The sequence below is a fragment of the Eubalaena glacialis genome, chromosome 8 (genome assembly GCF_028564815.1).
Source record: "Eubalaena glacialis isolate mEubGla1 chromosome 8, mEubGla1.1.hap2.+ XY, whole genome shotgun sequence".
Taxonomy (NCBI): domain Eukaryota; kingdom Metazoa; phylum Chordata; class Mammalia; order Artiodactyla; family Balaenidae; genus Eubalaena; species Eubalaena glacialis.
This window is the reverse complement of record NC_083723.1, coordinates 108,645,810-108,666,258: the sequence shown is the minus strand read 5'-3', so window position 1 is coordinate 108,666,258 and position 20,449 is coordinate 108,645,810. Positions and strand designations below refer to the sequence as shown.

The 20,449-nt window shown below is 38.4% G+C and overlaps 1 protein-coding gene across 1 annotated transcript in view; it reads left to right on the top strand.

Annotated features, from left to right (window-relative positions):
- Nucleotides 1–20,449, top strand: part of CHCHD3 (coiled-coil-helix-coiled-coil-helix domain containing 3) — a 280,521-nt gene that overhangs the window by 212,150 nt on the left and 47,922 nt on the right. The window contains exon 6 of the mRNA XM_061198062.1: nucleotides 15,213–15,283. Within this exon, the coding sequence (XP_061054045.1) occupies nucleotides 15,213–15,283 (71 nt within the window). The remainder of the gene's footprint in view (nucleotides 1–15,212; nucleotides 15,284–20,449) is intronic.

The following is a 20,449-nucleotide window of genomic DNA, read 5'->3' as shown; positions in this document are numbered from 1 at the left end:
ACATTAGGGTGCATGTGTCTTTTTGAATTATGGTTTTCTCTAGGTATATGCCCAGTAGTGGGATTGCTGGATCATATGGTAACTCTATTTTTAGGTTTTAAGGAACCTCCATACTGTTCTCCATAGTGACTGCAACAATTTACATTCCCACCAACAGTGCAAGAGGGTTCCCTTTTCTCCACACCCTCTCCAGCATTTGTTGTTTGTAGATTTTCTGATGATGCCCGTTCTAACCGGTGTGAGGTGATACCTCATTGTAGTTTTGATTTGCATTTCTCTAATAATTAGTGATGTTGAGCAGCTTTTCATGTGCTTCTTGGCCATCTGTATGTTTTCTTTGGAGAAATGTCTATTTAGGTCTTCTGCCCATTTTTGGATTGGGTTGTTTGTTTCTTTAATATTGAGCTTCATGAGCTGTTTATATATTTTGGAGATTAATCCTTTGTCCATTGATTCGTTTGCAAATATTTTCTCCCATTCTGAGGGTTGTCTTTTCGTCTTGTTTATGGTTTCCTTTGCTGTGCAAGTCTTTGAAGTTTCATTAGGTCCCATTTGTTTATTTTTGTTTTTATTTCCATTACTCTAGGAGGTGGATCAAAAAAGATCTTGCTGTGATTTATGTCAAAGAGTGTTCTTCCTATGTTTTCCTCTAAGAGTTTTATAGTGTCCGGTCTTACATTTAGGTCTCGAATCCATTTTGAGTTTATTTTTGTGTATGGTGTTAGGGAGTGTACTAATTTCATTCTTTTACATGTAGCTGTCCAGTTTTCCCAGCACCACTTATTGAAGAGACTGTCTTTTCTCCATTGTATATCCTTGCCTCCTTTGTCATAGATTAGTTGACCATAGGTGCGTGGGTTTATCTCTGGGCTTTCTATCTTGTTCCATTGATCTATGTTTCCGTTTATGTGCCAGTACCATATTGTCTTGATTACTGTAGCTTTGTAGTATAGTCTGAAGTCAGGGAGTCTGATTCCTCCAGCTCTGTTTTTTTCCCTCAAGACTGCTTTGGCTCTTCGGGGTCTTTTGTGTCTCTGTATAAATTTTAAGATTTTTTGTTCTAGTTCTGTAAAAAATGCCATTGGTACTTTGATAGGGATTGCATTGAATCTGTAATTTTCTTTGGGTGGTATAGTCATTTTCACAATATTGATTCTTCCAATCCAAGAACATGGTATATCTCTCCATCTGTTGGTATCATCTTTAATTTCTTTCATCAGTGTCTTATAGTTTTCTACATACAGGTCTTTTGTCTCCCTAGGTAGGTTTATTCCTAGGTATTTTATTCTTTTTGTTGCAGTGGTAAATGGGAGTGTTTCCTTAATTTATCTTTCAGATTTTTCATCATTAGTGTATAGGAATGCAAGAGATTTCTGTGCATTAATTTTGTATCCTGCAACTTTACCAAATTCATTGATTAGCTCTAGTAGTTTTCTGGTGGCATCTATAGGATTCTCTGTGTATAGTATCATGTCATCTGCAAACAGTGACAGTTTTATTTCTTCTTTTCCAATTTATATTCCTTTTATTTCTTTTTCTTTTCTGATTGCCGTGACTAGGACTTCCAAAACTATGTTGAATAATAGTGGTGAGAGTGGACATCCTTGTCTTGTTCCTGATCTTAGAGGAAATGCTTTCAGTTTTTCCCCATTGAGAATGATGTTTGCTGTGGGTTTGTCGTATATGACCTTTATTATGTTGAGTTAGGTTCCCTCTAGGCCCACTTTCTGGAGAGATTTTTTTATCATAAATGGATGTTGAATTTTGTCAAAAGCTCTTTCTGCATCTATTGAGATGATCATGTGGTTTTTATTCTTCAGTTTGTTAATATGGTGTATCATATTGATTGATTTGCATATATTGAAGAATCCTTGCATCCCTGGGATAAATCCCACTTGATCATGGTGTCTCATCCTTTTAATGTGTTGTTGGATTCTGTTTGCTAGTATTTTGTTGAGGATTTTTGCATCTATGTTCATCAGTGATATTGGTCTGTAATTTTCTTTTTTTGTAGTATCTTTGTGTGGTTTTGGTATCAGGGTGATGGTGGCCTCATAGAATGAGTTTGGGAGTGTTCCTTCCTCTGCAGTTTTTTGGAAGCATTTGAGAAGGATGGGTGTTAGCGCTTCTCTAAATGTTTGATAGAATTCACCTGTGAAGCCATCTGGTCCTGGACTTTTGTTTGTTGGAAGATTTTTAATCACAGTTTCAATTTCATTACTTGTGATTGGTCTGTTCATATTTTCTATTTCTTCCTGGTTCAGTCTTGGAAGGTTCTGCCTTTGTAAGAATTTGTCCATTTCTTCCAGGTTGTCCATTTTATTGGCACAGAGTTGCTTGTAGTAGTCTCTTAGGATGCTTTGTATTTCTGCGGTGTCTGTTGTAACTTCTCCTTTTTCATTTCTAATTTTATTGATTTGAGTCCTCTCCCTCTTTTTTCTTGATGAGTCTGGCTAATGGTTTATCAATTTTGTTTATCTTCTCAAAGAACCAGCTTTTAGTTTTATTGATCTTTGCTGTTGTTTTCTTTGTTTCTATTTCATTTATTTCTGCTCTGATCTTTATGATTTCTTTTCTCCTGCTAACTTTGGGTTTTGTTTGTTCTTCTTTCTCTAGTTCCTTTAAGTGTAAGGTTAGATGGTTTATTTGAGATTTTTTTGTTTCTTGAGGTAGGCTTGTATAGCTATAAACTTCCCTCTTAGAACTGCTTTTGCTGCAACCCTTAGGTTTTGGATGGTCGTGTTTTCATTTTCATTTGTCTCTAGGTATGTTTTGATTTCCTCTTTGATTTCTCCAGTGATTTCTTGGTTATTTAGTAATGTATTGTTTAGCCTCCATGTGTTTGTGTTTTTTACGTTTTTTCCCCTGTGATTCATTTCTAATCTCATAGCGTTGTCAGAAAAGATGCTTGCTATGATTTCAATTTTCTTAAATTTACTGAGGCTTGATTTGTGACCCAAGATGTGATCTATCCTGGAGAATGTTCCGTGCGCATTTGAGAAGAAAGTGTAATCTGCTGTTTTTGGATGGAATGTCCTATAAATATCAATTAAATCTATCTGGTCTATTGTGTCATTTAAAGCTTCTGTTTCCTTATTAATTTTCTGTTTGGATAATCTGTCCATTGGTGTAAGTGAGGTGTTAAAGTCCCCCACTAGTATTGTGTTGCTGTCGATTTCCTCTTTTGTAGCTGTTAGCAGTTGCCTTATGTATTGAGGTGCTCCTATGTTGGGTGCATATATATTTATAATTGTTATATCTTCTTCTTGGAATGATCCCTTGATCATTATGTAGTGTCCTTCCTTGTCTCTTTTTTTTTTTTTTATAAATTTATTTATTTATTTATTTATTATTTTTGGCTGTGTTGGGTCTTCGTTGCTGTGCGAGGGCTTTCTCCAGTTGTGGCAAGCGGGGGCCACTCTTCATTGTGGTGCGCGGGCCTCTCACTATCGCGGTCTCTCTTGTTGCGGAGCACAGGCTCCAGACGCAAAGGCTCAGCAATTGTGGCTCACGGGCCCAGCCGCTCCGCGGCACGCGGGATCCCCCCAGACCAGGGCCCGAACCCGTGTCCCCTGCATTGGCAGGCGGATTCTCAACCACTGCGCCACCAGGGAAGCCCCCTTGTCTCTTTTAACATTCTTTATTTTAAAGTCTATTTTATCTGATATGAATATTGCTACTCCAGCTTTCTTTTGATTTCCATTTGCATGGAATATCTTTTTCCATCCCCTCACTTTCATTCTGCATGTGTCCGTAGGTCTGAAGTAGGTCTCCTGTAGACAGCATATAATTAGTGATTTTTTTAAAAAAAAATTCTGTAGCTCTTAAAATTGTTGTGGTAGAGAAAAGTCAGGCTCTCTGATTCTGTGTAATTCTGTAGAAAGACAGGATGGTTGTGGAAGCATGAATTCCTTTTGGCCTCCTGATGGCATACAGTAAATGACTGTTTCATGGCTTCTGGACCTGGAATTATATCCACGCTGCATTTGCAGCATTAAGTCGTGTCCCCAGGTGCTTAGCTTTCACATTGGGGGAAGCATACTTACCTGCACCCAGCTGATTACAGATTATAACATAGTTCCTGGGCGAGTGTTATAACAAAAAGTGTAAATAAGTCAGTTCTGAATCTCTCTACTTAACAGTGGGAATGCTCTTATTGACATTGTCAATAGGAAGGGTTTTATTGGTGTTCGTACACATTAGACCTTTGTTTGAAATAACTAGCCAGATAGAGTAACGCTTGTGTTTGGCTGGGTATAGGAGGGATGGAGACCGACAGGTGGTGGTGGTAATTATACATCAGCTTAGAGAGAGGAGATGCACACCTTCGGTCAGTCTGCTCATATCCAAGGTCAGACTTGTTCCTTCTCCCATTCACTCTTCTAACATAAGCAGAGTCACCACCATCTGAATGGACAGTACGTAGGAGTGTCAGTCTCCTCTGAGAAATAGTGTCAGGCCACCAGAATTGTGCCTCAGTATGCTGTGTTGTGTAGCATTTTATAAAAGAACTGATAAGAGCTAGTTAACAAATTTTTCTTGTGACCATTTTGATTTGTTCTTTTCTCATATGATAGCAGGTGTGATCATATTAGTTATAATAGAACAGAAATAAGATTCCGAACCTGAGAAAATATTGCAAGAATAATGTGTGCATGTTTTCTTTTGATCTAATTTAGAGCTTGAAAAGATGCTTTTCGAATCTAGCAATAATGTGTGTCTGTGCGCATGCATTTTAAAATACACTTTTAAAGGGAGACTTTGAAAATGGAAAATGGCAGTATACCACGCATTCAAAAACTTGGGCCACAGCCAGCCCATAGAAATTTGGGAATGACGCCTGCTCTTGTTGATTCCCGTTTCCTTCCTATACTGTCTGAAAACTTTGTTCTTGGATATCAGAATACCAGATGGGTAAATCCCCCCACACCTCAAATTTAGAACTTTAAGGGAGATTGGAAAGAAATATTAGAATACTTGCATGTAGAAATCTACCACACTGTTCTGTGCATGATTTTGTGCTGTCGCTTCAGCTGTCTGTGGCAGGTATGATAAATTGGCTCAATAAACACCAATTGCAAACGCCGTCCTTCTCTTTCTTTACTCTAGAAGTGAGAAAACAGAATTACTCAATTTCCCAGACTCTTTTGCAGCCAGGCTTGTGCCTGATATATAATTCTGGCTAAAGAGATGTGAGTGGAAATCTCTGGAGAGGCCTTCTCTTCCCTTATTTACCTTCTTCAGAACATGGGCATGATAACTGGAGGTGTGACAGCTATCTTGAGACCATGGGGACAAAAGCCAAATGCTAAGGGTGGCTGAGAAAGGAATACAGAAAAGGGCCTAGTTATTTCATGATGTCCTTAGCGCCTGTATCAGCCCTGGTTTCTAATGTCTGGATTTCTTATTACACAAGAAAAACAACTCCCTTACTTACTTATGCTACTGTTTGTAGCTTAAACTATTACTGTACTGTTATGCAATTGAACAGAATCCTCAGCAATATCCATTTCCTTTTTATGTAGCAAAGCAGACTGAAGTGTTTGCCATTTGGTTGGAAACACATAATAAATGTAGTAGTGCACCTTTTCCATGTTATATTATTTAATTTACTTTAACCTTGTCTCTATCCCGTCCTGTTTTAAATAAGAGCAAAAGTTGGAATGCAGTTTAAGATGAGTAGGTCACTCTAACATTATTTCAGTAAGTTTTGTGTGTCACGTAAACTGAGTGCTCTAAGTATAATGATAAATGGGACAAGATACCTGCTTTGGGGGAACTTACGGGCTAGCTGGAGAGACAACAGGTGAACAAGCATTGCTGGTACATTGTGGCAAGTGCTTTGATACAAGTCTGTGGTGCTGTGAGAGCACAGAGAAAGGGCACGAATCAGTTCAGTTTTACTGTATAGGAAACCACCCCCAACTTAGTGGCTTCAAACAGTCACCATTTATTTACCTCATGATTCTGCAGGTGTGTCACCAATTTGGGCTGCTATCAGCTGGGCAGTTCTTCTGGGCTTGGCTGGGCTCACTCTTGCTGAGTTGGCTGAGGTTTGGCTGGTCTAGGATGGCCGCAGCCGGGAAGACTTGTAGTCTCTGCTTCTCCAGCAGGCTAGCTTGGGCTTATTGATGTGGCACATGGGCAGGGTTCCAAGAGAGACTCCTGGGTTTAGAACTGGCACTTCGTCACGTCTGTCACAGTCTGTTGGCCAGAGCAGGTCACAAGCACAGCCTGGATTGAAGGGGTGGGGAAATAGACTTCACCCTTTCATGATGAGGGAAGCTATAAAGTGTCACCAAAGGACATGAATATAGAAAAGAGTGAAGAATTGTGACCAGGGACTTCCCTGGTGGCACGATGGTTAAGAATCCGCCTGCCAATGCAGGGGAAAGGGTTCGAGCCTTGGTCTGGGAAGATCCCACATGCTACGGAGCAACTAAGCCCATGCGCCACAACTACTGAGCCTGCACACCTAGAGCCCGCACTTTGCAACAAGAGAAGCCACCGCAATGAGAAGCCCGTGCACCACAACGAAGAGTAGCCCCCGCTCACCACAACTAGAGAAAAAGCCCGCGTGCAGCAACGAAGACCCAATGCAGCCAAAAATAAATAAATAAAATAAGTAAATTAAAAAAAAAAAAAAAGAATTGTGACCATTCTTGCAATCTGCCACAGGGCTCTGAGGAAACAGGGGAGAGGTGAGCAATAATTTTCTTAAAGGACTTTATCTCAAATTTTTAAGATTCAAGATAGCAATTTCTTTTTTAGTAGCACTTAATAAAAAGTGATGCCATCAGTCATCATCAGTTCTGGAATCATTTTCCAATATCACCAGTTTCTACTCTTTCCTTATCTTTTGAACATTAGTTTTAAAAATAACCCATAAGAAAATGTTGCTCTGAGGTGGGAAAAGTTGCATGGCAAGAAGTGCAGGATTGAAATAGTGTTTGGACTTTTCTTTAAATCAGCATTGCACATGGACCATTTAAGGGGATTTTGTTCCCTCAAGATGATCCATGATGAAAAGGTTCCATGAGGAAATCAGTTTGGGAGTCATGAACAGTATTTCTCATATTGGAGGTTTACAGTGCATAGTAAAAAGGCCCTGGGAAGTCTTCACATTAAAGTACTTTGCTATTTAATTTAGTTAATTGGATTTCATTGGGATAAGGTCAAAAGTTATTGGTTTGATTTTTATATGGGCTAGTTAGTGTCACCATATGTGTGTATGTATACACACACACACACACACACACTTTGTTTGTTTTTTTTACATAACCAGTAACATTCCCAACACTGTCCAGCTATTGCCTTTACAGTTCCCATTTATCGTAAGGAACAGAAAAACAGAACAGATGAGCAATGTAATAAAAATTCAGTAATGTTTGATTTAATGGAAGAAAAGATTTTTGTTTTTAAAAGATTTAAATTTTTGTTAAAATGGGTTTTGAAAAAATTTACCAAACATTGTATACTTTTTTTACTGTTTGAATAATGTTCAAATAAATTTTAATAATGGGTAGCATTCCTATAATGCTCACCATATGTTGTCCCAGGTACTATTCAAAGAGCTTTTTTAAAAAAATTTATTTAATTAGTTAATTTTTGGCTGCGTTGGGTCTTCATTGCTGCACGCGGGCTTTCTCTAGTTGTGGCGAGCAGGGGCTACTCTTCCTTGCGGTGCGCGGGCTTCTCATTGCGGTGGCTTCTCTTGTTTCAGAGCATGGGCTCTAGGCATGTGGGCTTCAGTAGTTGTGGCACGTGGCTCAGTAGTTGTGGCTCTCAGGCTCTAGAGCACAGGCTCAGTAGTTTTGGTGCATGGGCTTAGTTGCTCCGTGGCATGTGGGATCTTCCCGGACCAGGGCTTGAACCCGTGCGCCCTGCATTGGCAGGTGGATTCTTAACCACTGCGCCACCAGGGAAGCCCCAAAGAGCTTTATATGAGTTATCGTATTAATCCCCCAAAGAGTCCTGTTGGTCCTTATTGTGGTTTTTTTTTAATTGCTCTGAGTAAAGTTTTAATGCATATCAGGTCATCATAATAAAAACATGCTTTTTTTAACTGAAGTATAGTTAATTTACAATGTTGTGTTAGTTTCAGGTGTACCACAAGGTGATTCAGGTATACATATATATATTTATGTTCTTTTTCAGATTCTTTTCTATTAGGTTATTACAAAATACTGAGTAGAGTTCCCTGTGCTATACAGTAGGTCTTTGTTGATTACCTCTTTTATATATAGTAGTGTGTGTTTGTTAATCCCAAACTCCTAATTTATCTCTCCCCCCCGCCCCCACTATCCCCTTTGGTAGCCATAAGTTTGTTTTCTGTGTCTGTGAGTCTATTTCTGCTTTGGAAATAAGTTCATTTATATCATTTTTTTAGATTCCATGTGTGAGTGATATCATGTGATATTTGTCTTTCTTTGTCTGACTTACTTTACTTAATGTGATAATCTCTAGGTCCATCCACGTTGCTGCAAATGGCATTGTTTCACTCATTTTTATGGCTGAATAATATTCCATTGTAGATGTGTACCGCATCTTCTTTATGCATTCATCTGTTGATGGACATTTAGGTTGATTCCATGTCTTGGCTGTTATAGATCGTGCTGCTATGAACATAGGCGTGAATGTATCTTTTGGAGTTAGCATTTTCTCCAGATATATGCCCAGGAATGGGATGCAAGATCATATGGTAACTGTATTTTTAGTTTTTTAAGGAACCTCCGTACTCTTCTCCATAGTGGCTATACCAATTTACATTCCCGCTAACAGTGTAGGAGGGTTCCTTTTTCTTCACACTCTCTCCAGCATTTATTATTTGTAGACCTTTTTTTTTTGGATTTATATATTTATTTTTTGCTAGATTTTGCTCTTTTTTTAAAGGGTATTGAGGAGGAATGTCAAGGCCGCTTATAGAAGCTCATTCTCTCACTGCCTGAACTGTTTCTTTTTTTTTTTTCTTTTTCTTTTATATTGGAGTAGAGTTGATTGACAATAATGTGTTAGTTTCAGGTGTACAGCGAAGTGATTCAGTTATGCATATACTTGTATCTGTTCTTTTTCAAATTCTTTGCCCATTTAGGTTGTTGCAGAGTATTCGAAGAGCTTTATATGAATTATCATATTTAATCCCCCGAAGAGTCTTGTTGGTCTTTAGTGTTACCCTCCCCTTTTCACAGATGGTAGACAGCTCTTGTGTTCCATTCTACAAGGGTGGAGCTGTGACTTGTCAGTCTGGCTCCAAAGTGCATGTTCTTTACCACCTTGCTGTTCTGCTGAGAATCACTCACCTAAGTGCAGAGTGTCGTGGACAGTATATTCATATGTTTTAAATGAAACGTCTTAAAAGTTACGTTCAGTGGAGCATTCAGTCACCCTAACTCAGTTTGTTGCCTGTGTATTTAGTAACTGGTTCCTGGTGCCTTAGATTGGAAGATATTTTGATATAGAAAATGAAAATGCCTGGTGTTTCCAGTGATGCATTGTCCTCTAATATAAGTGACAGAAACATCTCCCAGATCTAGAATGATGTTATTTTGCAGATAGTTCACCTCCTACAACTCCTTTCACTTATCTTTGACAAAAAAATAGATAAGCCTTTAATCAAATTTTTGATAGTGCTAAAATAACTGAAAGATACTGTCATTCTACTTTGAATTTATAAGATCTACCTTCTCAAAGAGAATCTTGGTGGAAAACATGTTTTATGCTTGTATCAAATAAGAATTCATGTTTTAAAGGAAGAAACTAATGAATTAGACTTTTAATATTTGATTTAAATCACATTTACCTGCCACAAATTCATATTACCGCTGGACAAATCATGTCAAGTATTTTTCCTGCCATTGATGGAGCAGGAAACTATGCAGAATGAATATGAATGAAGAATTTTTGAATTTTAGGTTGTAAAGGACCTCACTGGCATAGAAGTAATGTGGCCGTGTCCAAAGCAGTGATCATTCATTGAAAGGCCCCCCTGTCAGATCACGGGCACCTTCCTCTACCTCTTCTTTTTGAGTCTCTTTATTTAAGGTCATCTCACCAGGTTGTTTCTCTCATACCACTTGTCTACAATGCAACAGTGTTTGGAGGGTGTGTCTGTATATATATCTCCATCTTCTTTGAAAATAGCAGTGTGGATGTTACTTATTAGAAACACTGACCACACAGGTCTTAAAATTTGACTATTATAGAAAATGATCAGACAAAAATACAATTAATATAAGTGTGTACTACTACAAACTGTAGGGTTGGTTAACCAAATAACCACAAATTTAGTTATAAGGATGACATTAAAGTAACAGTAATTTACAACTAGTAAACAAAAATAGCAGCATATACAACCTATGGCCATCTCAAGACAACACAGATAACAAAAGCAACACTCCTGAAAATTACGGTACTTCTGCTGCCTGTGAGTACCAGTTCAGAGGAAGAACATTGCAGCAGTGGAAGGCAAGAGTCAGAGCTCTTGGGCAGTTTTGGGTCCATCAGTGACTTGTGGACAATACCAGCAGAATCCCTAATTTGGAGCATCTTTGTAAAAATTATAGCTGTATTCAGTTGTGGAAAATAGTTTTGCCATAATTCTTCAAAAACACTGATTTTTCACTTTGAATGGTACGCTAAATAGTAATTTTTATTATCCTTTCATTGTTCTAGAAACCCAATAGTGTCCAAACTTAGTGTGTGTTCAGAGTCATTGAGATGCTTCTAAGCTTGCAGCTTCTGGGCCCCATCCTCAGAGGTTCAGGGTGTGGCCCAGGAGCCTGCAGTTTCACAAGCTCTGCAGATGGTTCTGAAGTGGGTGGTCCCCATTCCTTTTCCCGAGGGCTCACAAAATAGAAGGGCAGGAGTTGGGGCAACTTCCTGAAAACCTGGATCTGGAGCTCAGACAGCCCCTGAAGGGACATCTGAAACCACTCACCCCTTCTCCCTTTTTCCCAGTCCTTGCAGTAGCCCGTCTGCCTCTTCCTCCCGACAGTGGACAGTCACCTCTTTACGGTGATAAAGATTGACCTGTGTAGCAGGAGGGAGGTTCCCGCAGTGCACATCTGGGCCCTCTCAGTTATTGACAGTGAATAGGGGAGGAGCGCACGCTTTGCCTGACTCAGGTCTGCCCCTCTGTAGCTCCATGTTTACCTCCTGTTCCGTATTTCTTAATCAGGCTGTAGGGAATTTATACTTTTCTAAGAATAGCTACCCACTCTTTGAAGATTTTTGTATTTGAAGGCTTTTTCTCTGAGGCTGCTGTTTTCATTATTGAGCAAGAGAGTCAATGAAGATTGTCATTATATCAGTAAGGTCTAAATAGGCAATAGTGTCATTTAAAAGTTAATGCATCATTAGAACACCACAGAAGTCCTTGCTGCAAACAATGGATGCAAAAAAAACTGATGGCAAAAGTTTAAGGTGAGACAGTGTATTTGCATAGTCTCAAAGAATCTCCTGTAAGATATTGATTACAACAGGATAAATAGTAACTTTGCTATGGAGAAACCCTTAGGCACCACTTTAATCAAGTGGTCAAGATCAACAGCACCAGTAAAACAATCTATTGATGTAACGTAGCCCGGGGTGCAGTGTGTGGAGAAGGGCACATCACTTCTGTGGTGTCCTTCCCTATCACGCATGATAGTGTCAGTCTAATCATGAGAAAACGTCTAACAGGCCCAAATTGCGCGTCATTCTACGAAACATCTGACCAGCGTTCTTCGGGAGTGTTGAGGTCATAGAAGAGAAGGCGAGACTGAGGAACTGTCACAGATTAGAGGAGACAAGGAAGCCGTGACAACTAAATGCCACCCAGGACCCGGGACTAGATCCTGGAATAGAAAAAGAAGGACATTCGGAAAAATACAAATAAAGTCTGCAATTTAGCTGCTGCTAGTCTCTCGTATTGTAACATTGTTAGCTTATTAGTTTTGATAATTGTACTATGATCATCTAAGGTGTTGACATGAAGGGAAGCTGAGTGAAGTATATACGGGAACCTTCTATTTTTGCCCCCTTTCTGTAAGTCTAAAAGGATTACATAAGACAAAGTTGAAAAAAAGGTACTTCCATTTAGTAATGTGTAAACACTCTGCAACAGCTGAGCATTCAGGAATCCATCTCCACTCAGCTGACCGCCTCTTCAGCATGTATTCCCCACACGCACTTTTATGTTCTAGTTCTACTGAAGCATTTGTTGTTGTTGATTAGCACCTTTGGGGAGTGAGGGGGGAGTGACACAATTTTTGTATGTATTACAGAGTATTTATGACCAGTGTAACAACTGGATGTGTACCCACACCTCATTTCTGAAAATACGACAATGCAGTCAAGTCCCCCTGTTCCCTTCCTTTATGGCACTCTGCCCCTCTCATCCTCTTTTACCAGCCACACATAACTGCCACCACTTAGAGATAATCCATAGAATTTGCTCTTTACTGATCCTGTTTTCGTTTTTTGCCCTTTTTCATCCAAAGTAACAAATTGCATTGTACTGTATCATATCTACAGCTTGCTTTTTTTGCCCCACATGTATGTCTGATTCATTCTTTTTCATCACTGTATAGATAGATATCCATTTTATGAATACCCAATACATATTTATCCTTTCTCCTGCTGGCAGACATATTGGGAATGTTTTTGGTTTGGGGTTTTGTTTTGTTTTTTGCATAGTTGTTCATTTTTAAAAGTATTTTCTCAGGTCAAAAGAGACCTCTACTTTTCCTGAACTCCATTAACAATATGTACCACTTTTTAGCTTAACATTTGTGACCTTTTATTATAATTATTTTTCTTTTGTCCTGTAGCAGATGGAAAGCTTTTTGAGGATCCAATTCTCTAAGATGGACTTATTGGGATAATAAGGATTTAATTTTGTTGAATGAATAAGTAAATACTTAATGAATTAAACACTGTCTACATATAGATGTTGGGCATATTTGTGTTTATTTTCTTAGTTATATGGTGTTGCCTCTTGGGACTCTTCTTTGTTACATTTATGCAGTGTCAGAAACTGGTCACTGAGCTAGAAATATGGAGCATAAATAAGCCAAAAACTTTAAGAAATTATATTCTAGGTTTGCAGGCATCACAGGTACAGGGTTTTTTTTTGGTGTGTTTAACATTGAAGGAGAAAGTTTGACAAAGTTAGCAATTTAATCTGCATTTGGCATTACAGAGCAGAAGGGAGCTCTCTAATTTATATTATGGCAGAAGTCTTGCTTTTGTGTATCATTCTATGTTGATAATTTTGAATTTGTACCCAGAATGGAATTGCCCAAATTAGTTCTTTTCCTCCAAAATTCTTTTATTTGGTTGTTAATCTTACCCTGCAAAAACACTGAGCAGGTTTCATAGCTCTCTTGCCTATCTTATTTGATTTCTACAACAGCTTTGGCAGAGATAAGCAGGGCTAGTATCATCCATGTTTTACAGATTAGGAACACTGAAACAGAAGCTGGGGGAGGTTGTTTGCTCAGGGTCACTGAACAGAACCAGAGACCAGATCTTTCAGTCTGGTCCTGGCTCTGTCCAGACGTTACAGTTTCAGTGCTTAAAATAAGCAAAAATATTTTGTTCTGCTGGCATCTTAATAGATGATTCAGTAACATAATGCTTGTTTGACAGTTCATCATAGTAATGTGGGGAGTTTCTCATCATTGTTAGTTGTCTATTATAACTGCCTTTTTGCTGCCCTCTTTGTTAGAAACGTTCAAAGAAAAGCTGAAACCAAACATTGCAAAAGAGCGTGTCGTGACTGGTGTGTATTTTAAAGGAAAGAAAAACCTCAAAAGTGGAACCGATAGGAAGGAGTGACACAACCTAAAGTTAAAATATCTGAGGAGACAAATGGCTTTTTGATAGCTCGAGACCTACCAGTGAATTAAAATTTCTCAGCATATGGACTGGTGCAGTTGATCACTCACATTGCAATCTTAAAAAATGCAGAAGCAGTACACGTAAATATTGTCTTCATGTCAGAAATACACCTTCGTGCATGAAAATGATAAAAAATTACAATCGATCCTTACAACTGTTCTGTTCATCTTTATTGATCAGGTGCAAGAAAGATAAATCGCAGCCCAAATAAGATTATAGTAAATGTTAGCATCATAGGGAACTCTAGGTTGATAGAGAACCATTCATCATCTCAAATGGTGACCTGTCCATTGCTCCAGCCATCCTGTCTGCTGTCTAATCACATACCTATTGATTTTATCTACATCCAACAAACCTGGATGTGACTGTCATTGGGCAACCCAGATTGTTAAATGCAAAGGGGTCACTGGTGTGAAGAGGATTTCATTTTCATTTTCTTACCAACCAACAATGATTTATTAAAAAATAAATTACTCCAAGTCTTGCATGTGAAACCTGAGTGATTAGGGAATGAAGGGGCACAGTAGACTGCAGTTTGGGGTCTGTTGCATTTTGTTCCTTTGCACTGTGATGCATTTTGCAGGGTATTTCATGGACTCTGAAGGCTCATAGGGTCATTTAGGCCACCGTCTGCAGTAAGACAGGTTTCACAGTAGCTAGCCAGAATGGATCATTTTTAATTTTGCTGCCCCAGGAAAGGCATTACTTTGCTCTTACAACTTGATTTATGTTGCTTATGTGTTCATTCATGTAATAGTGGAAACTTTTTTTTTAATAAAAATTACCTAAATCTGCACCCCTGTTCTTACTGATTAATTTGTTATAAATGTTGATGCTCTTGTGGTCATATGGAGATGATAGAACAAACTCTACTCCATAAAGAATCCATCTTGAGGATAAATGTACTGTGTAAAAAGAAATGATCCTTTAATATCCTAGGTGGAACCCTGGAATAATAGGTAAGTATGGTGTGTGAATATCATATTCAATCAAAGTGTCTTTTGATCTTGCAGTGGTGGATTCCAAATAAGGGAGATCAAAATAATCTTTCAAAAATGTGTTAGGAATTTTCTCAGAAGGATCAAATAATGATGAATTACAACTGTGAACATTTACTCTTTAATTACAGCCTGTATACCAACAACTATACTGTTATTAAATGGGTAGCTTTGCATGTATTTTTGTAAGTATTCATGCTACCATGCAAGAAATCTTTCTCCTACTGCTTGAGTGGCCAGCACAAGATTTTATGTATTTTTTGAAATCGTAGGTCTTGCACACATTTTGTCCTCTTGGATAGTGAAAACTCTGCTATCGATCTTTATCCACAGAGCTCAGAGTTCTACAGAGTCACCACTGAGCAATACCAGAAAGCTGCTGAGGAGGTGGAAGCAAAGTTCAAGTAAGTTTTTAATAGTATTATCATTATTTACCCTTCTTGACAAGATGAAAATACACCTTTATTGCTCTTTGATACGTTAGCCCTCTGGAATACTTGGAAATGTGTTTGAATCCATGTTGCTATAGCGGAATTCAAATGCAAGGAATGGGCATTTGATGACAGTGCGTTGCAACTCAGTTTTATGAACTCAGGGGAAATTGAAAGCAATGGTGATAGAATTTTCATTTGGAATATTATATAAGATAGGATACCGTTGATTATGAAGGTGATGTTAAATTGCTATCTCTATTAATAGAAACACAGAAATCATTCACTGGTGTATAATAAAATGATGGGCATGTCCAAATTTGGGTATCTGCCTTTCTCCCGTTTAAGCTGTTTTCATTTCTTCACATGTACCTTGAAAGCATTTAAATCACAGACTTTAGCTTGCCCTTGATTATGAGGGTGATGTTAAATTGCTACCTGTGTTAATCCTTGGAATGTTTAAATGAATGTTCTGTAATTGATGGATCAAAGTGTCTGCAACCCATACCCCTGTACTTTCCCTTTGCTTCCAGTGCTCACATTAAGTAAGAAAACATCATTCAGAATTTTCCTGAGTGTATAAATAGTTCTGTTGTGTAACCCCTGTTAGTTGCACTTGTGCAAATTAGTGAAGCACAGAAATGTGCTGTGACAGGTTTAGTTGAAAGAGTGCATTGGGCTCTGACCTCCTTCCTTGGCATGTTTGTAAACATTTGATAAAATGATTAAACCCTAAGGTAGAATGTTGTTACTTTCTGCTATAGTGCAGTTTGTGTGGTAATGGATATTGGTGTTATTTTAATGTTGATTAAAAAAAAGATTTTTTAAAAAGATGGTTTGAGGTATATTTAAATAGACAAAAACCTCTAGTCTTCCTTAGTGAATTATCTCTTTAGGGGCAGTTGGGAAAGGCCTTCTAAAAATGAGCCATAAATCTCATTCTTAAAGGTTAATGTGCTATCTTCAGAATTTAGATATGGTATTGGATAGACTGGATTTTAAAAGGCACTCTACATATGTATTCTCAAAGTTAGGTTTTTATCCTTCCCATTAATGTTAAAGCAATGTTTTTTAAACCTTTGGTCTCTGTACTGTGAGAACCTTGACTTGGCACCCTGGGTCTTTCTTCCTTGTAAGATGATAACTATACAAATAACTAAAATTTAAGATAAATCAAAGGAGATCAATTCTGACTAGAATGATCTATGAAGTCATCATAAAGAAGATGGTATTTTAGTTGAGGCTTGAAGAAGAGTATTGAATAGTCAGGAAGGAAAGTTATTCAAAAAGAAAACATCTTCAGTAGTTGGTGGGTGACAAACTAGTTAAGAGCAGTGGTTTGACTCACAGAGACTAGTGCGAGATACAGCTGGAAAGGTTGGTAGGGTCATTCATTAGCTGCTGGGCTAAGAAGTTGGTCTTCATTTAGCCAGAAGTCATTGGAAGGTGTTTGACCAGGTGAATACTCCAATTTCTGTTGTCCTTTAGGAATTAGTCTGACAGTTTATGTGAGGTTTGATTGGAGGCGTGCGGGAAAAAAAAGCCAGAGATACCAGATGAGATGTCTCTGTAAGTGAAAGCGAAAAGGAGGAGATGGATGCAAAAGTCACTGAGAGATTAGACAAGAATTAGTGATTAATTGGTGTACTAGTTTGCTAGGGCTGCCACAGACTGACTGGCTTAAACAACAGAAATTTGTTTTCTCACAATTCTGGAGGCTGAAAGTTCAAGATCTAGGTGTAAGCAGGGTTGGTTTCTCCGGGGGCCTTTCTCCTTTGCTTGCAGATGGCTGTCTTTACATTGTCTTCCCTCTCTGCATCTGTGTCCTAATCTCCTTCTCTTATAAATCACATTGGATTAGGGCCCATCCTGATGACTTCATTTTAACTTACTTACCTGTTTAAAAATCCTCTGTCCAAATTTGCTTTCTGAAGTACCAGGCATTAGGACTTCAACATATGAATTTTGGGGGAGACACAGTTCAGCCCGTAACACTTGGATAGAAGGGATAAAGGAGAAACAGAAATATGAGCTTAGTTTATTGGAAAATTGGTGGAAGCTGAATTTCATAGAGAGAGAAGTCTGATTTTAGATGAAAAGAATATCTCTTCTGAAGCCATACCCAGCTGCCATGTCATTCAGCCTGGGCTAGCCTACTGCAGAATGGGAGGCTGCATGGAGCACAAAAGTAAAAGTCATGATGACTTACCTTCTCCAAGACAGCATGGACCTGTAGGGTGGACTTAGTTTTAAGCAGAGCCTCAGCAGCATCATTCTCTTTTATCTTTAGAAGGTATTATTCTTTATTAGATCCTTCTCTAATCTAGTGTAGTAAACAGTTTGGCCTTTCCCAAAGTGAGCTCTGGCCCTGGTACCTAGCTCCTGGGACAAACCTCTAAACCCTTGGAATTTCCCAAGTGAAAGAAATGTCTTATTATTCATGATGGGCCCCTTATGACATGTGGTATCAGCCCGGTGCCAAAGACTGAATTCAGCCACAAGGGCAATCAGTCAGGCAAGAATGTGTGATGAGGCTCCAGTGAAACTCAGGACACTGAAGTCTGGGTGAGCGTCTCTAGTTGATACTACTCTGCATTTGTTACACACTGATACCAGGAGGGAAATGCATCCTGAGGACAGTGGGAACATTGCATTTGGAACCCTCTCGGACTTTGGTTTCTTTTCCTTTGGCTGATTCTCTGTATCATTTCCCATAATAAGCCATCACTCTGAGTTTAATAGCTTTAGTGAGTTCTGTGAGTCCTTTTATCGAATTATCAAAGCTTAGGGTGGTTTGGGAACCCCTTGAACTTGCAGATGATACTAGAAGTGAGGATAGTCTTGGGGACCCTGCCCTCAGACTTTGCAGTTTGGCTAACTCCAGTGCAAACAAAAACCCAGGAATTTCAAAGCTAGTTTTTTCAGAAAGTGACTTTCATTATGTCATTTTTTTCAGCTACTACCTGCTAGCCTGAGCTTCCTAGAATATCATATTTTGATTTGCATTGAGTTCATTAGTGTCACACCAAGGAAGTGATAGTGCTTTGGATGTAAGAGATGTTTACCATCTTTGAAGACACAGAGATTCCTCAACGGAATTTTGTTTCTCCTTAGAAAATTGAGCACCTCATGTAATCATGACATCTTCAATCTTTTGCAAGGCAGAGTACTATATTCTTTCCATTGCCTGACAGAGCTGAACTCAGCAGTTTCTCTTGGACAACAAACTCTGAAGGACTTTGAGGAGGATTTAGTTAATTTTATCTGATGGAAGGATTCATTTGGGTACATCTTGGTTACAGGAGATGGAAGCTTTTTAAATTGCAATTTCAAGGGCACTATTATACACCTGATAGGGGGTCACATAAAATCACTGTAAAGAGAAAGAATAAAGAATGCTCTGAGCATTGGAGGCCACATGTGATGAACAACAGTTACATTGGTGCATCCTGCAGTATAGCTAATGAAATTATTTTAGGGAGGCTTAAATATTAACTCACACTTCAGTCCCTCACTTTATAGTTTGGTGGTAAACCAGTAAAACACTTTAGATTTAATGGAATTTTTTCCCCTATTTTATCAACACGTCATTCATTCATAGTGCTTCTATGCAGCATGCCCTCCCCTGCAGTCTGAATATACAGCCATGAAGGAGATAGGTGGGGTCTTATCAGTGTGGAGCTTAGAGCTCGTCAGAGGAGGGCAAGAATAAGATGGAAATTTAATAACCCAAAGCTTTTTAAAAATCCACAGTTGGTTCTACTGTGATGAGATAATTGTATCCCTAATAAATATCAAATTATTAAAACTTACTATTTCTTTTTTTCAATGGAAATTAAGTAATTTGGGATCAAGAATGTGTGCTGTTTATTTTCCTGCAAGAACTTTTTCCCCAAAATAGCTTGAAAATTTTGGCTATAAAACCCAAATCACTGGGTAAATCCAGTGATACATATATTTTTTACATCTAGCTTTTATTCAAAAGATATACCTTTTCTTTTCCCAGCTCAACTGAAACAGTCATTATAAGCACTTCATATCACCTTTATCACCCTTCGTTATTAACTGTTAAAGAGAGCAAGTTATGGTGTTAGTTCTGAGTTATATGGCGGTAGTACCATGTTATAACTCAGCTACTGAAAATTATGTTCAGTATTAATCCTTATATTCTAACCTGTAGGTAATTAATTAAGCAAAATGTTGTATTAAATGTTACATTGATAGTGCTTAGCACAGGTCTAGCACAAAGTAACTGCTCAATAAATATTAGATTTTATTTTTTATTATGTATTATTATTATTATATTATTATTTTATTATCGTGTCCAACTCATGTTATGAAACTGTGCACCCTAGGGGAGATTTCTGTATCTGGTTGCAAACGAAATCTAGATGATGTTAAAACTTCCCAGAAGAACATTAGGGAGAGTTCTTACCCTTGGGCGGCCCACAGTCCAGCCAGGAGACAGCATATAAAACTCTCATGACAGGACAGCCCCAAAAGGGATGTGTGTCAGAGCTGTCAGCATGTACAGACAGAATAAGGGGTGTATGGACAGAGTGCCACAGGGGCTCTGTTTTTCAGTCAGCATCAGAATCCAATTGCCTTCAGTGGATTGGGGTCAATATACCACACCCATAGAAAGGAAATGTTACCATAGTGTTATGTACACACAAATTGTTTTTAAAATATAAAAACAAACATCAAGCAAATGTAAAGCAAAAGGCAGTGTAAACCTTGTGAAGACAATGTAACATCAAACAAAAGCATTTCAAAGACGATTGATCTTTCACTCCCGTGTTTTCCTTTAGATAATGAAGTGGCCAGTTCTACCTTCCATAAAAATATATATGGGAAGTGACATAGATCTATCAAAAATATTTTGGACCGATTTTATTAGAGGTGTAACTTTTCAACTTGGCTTCAGTATCTTTGAAAGATGAAGCACTCGTAAAGGAGTATGGTTCTGTGCAATTGGATGTGAATACTGGTAATGCTCCTTTGTGTGCCAGACGTTAGAAGGGGTTTTCACTTTTATCCTTGAACGAAGTTGTTGAAACCTGACTTATAAATTTAGGCTCATGGAAGAAGCCTGGGTTATCCTTGTAATGTATTAAAAGATTAGTTACCCTGTGGAAG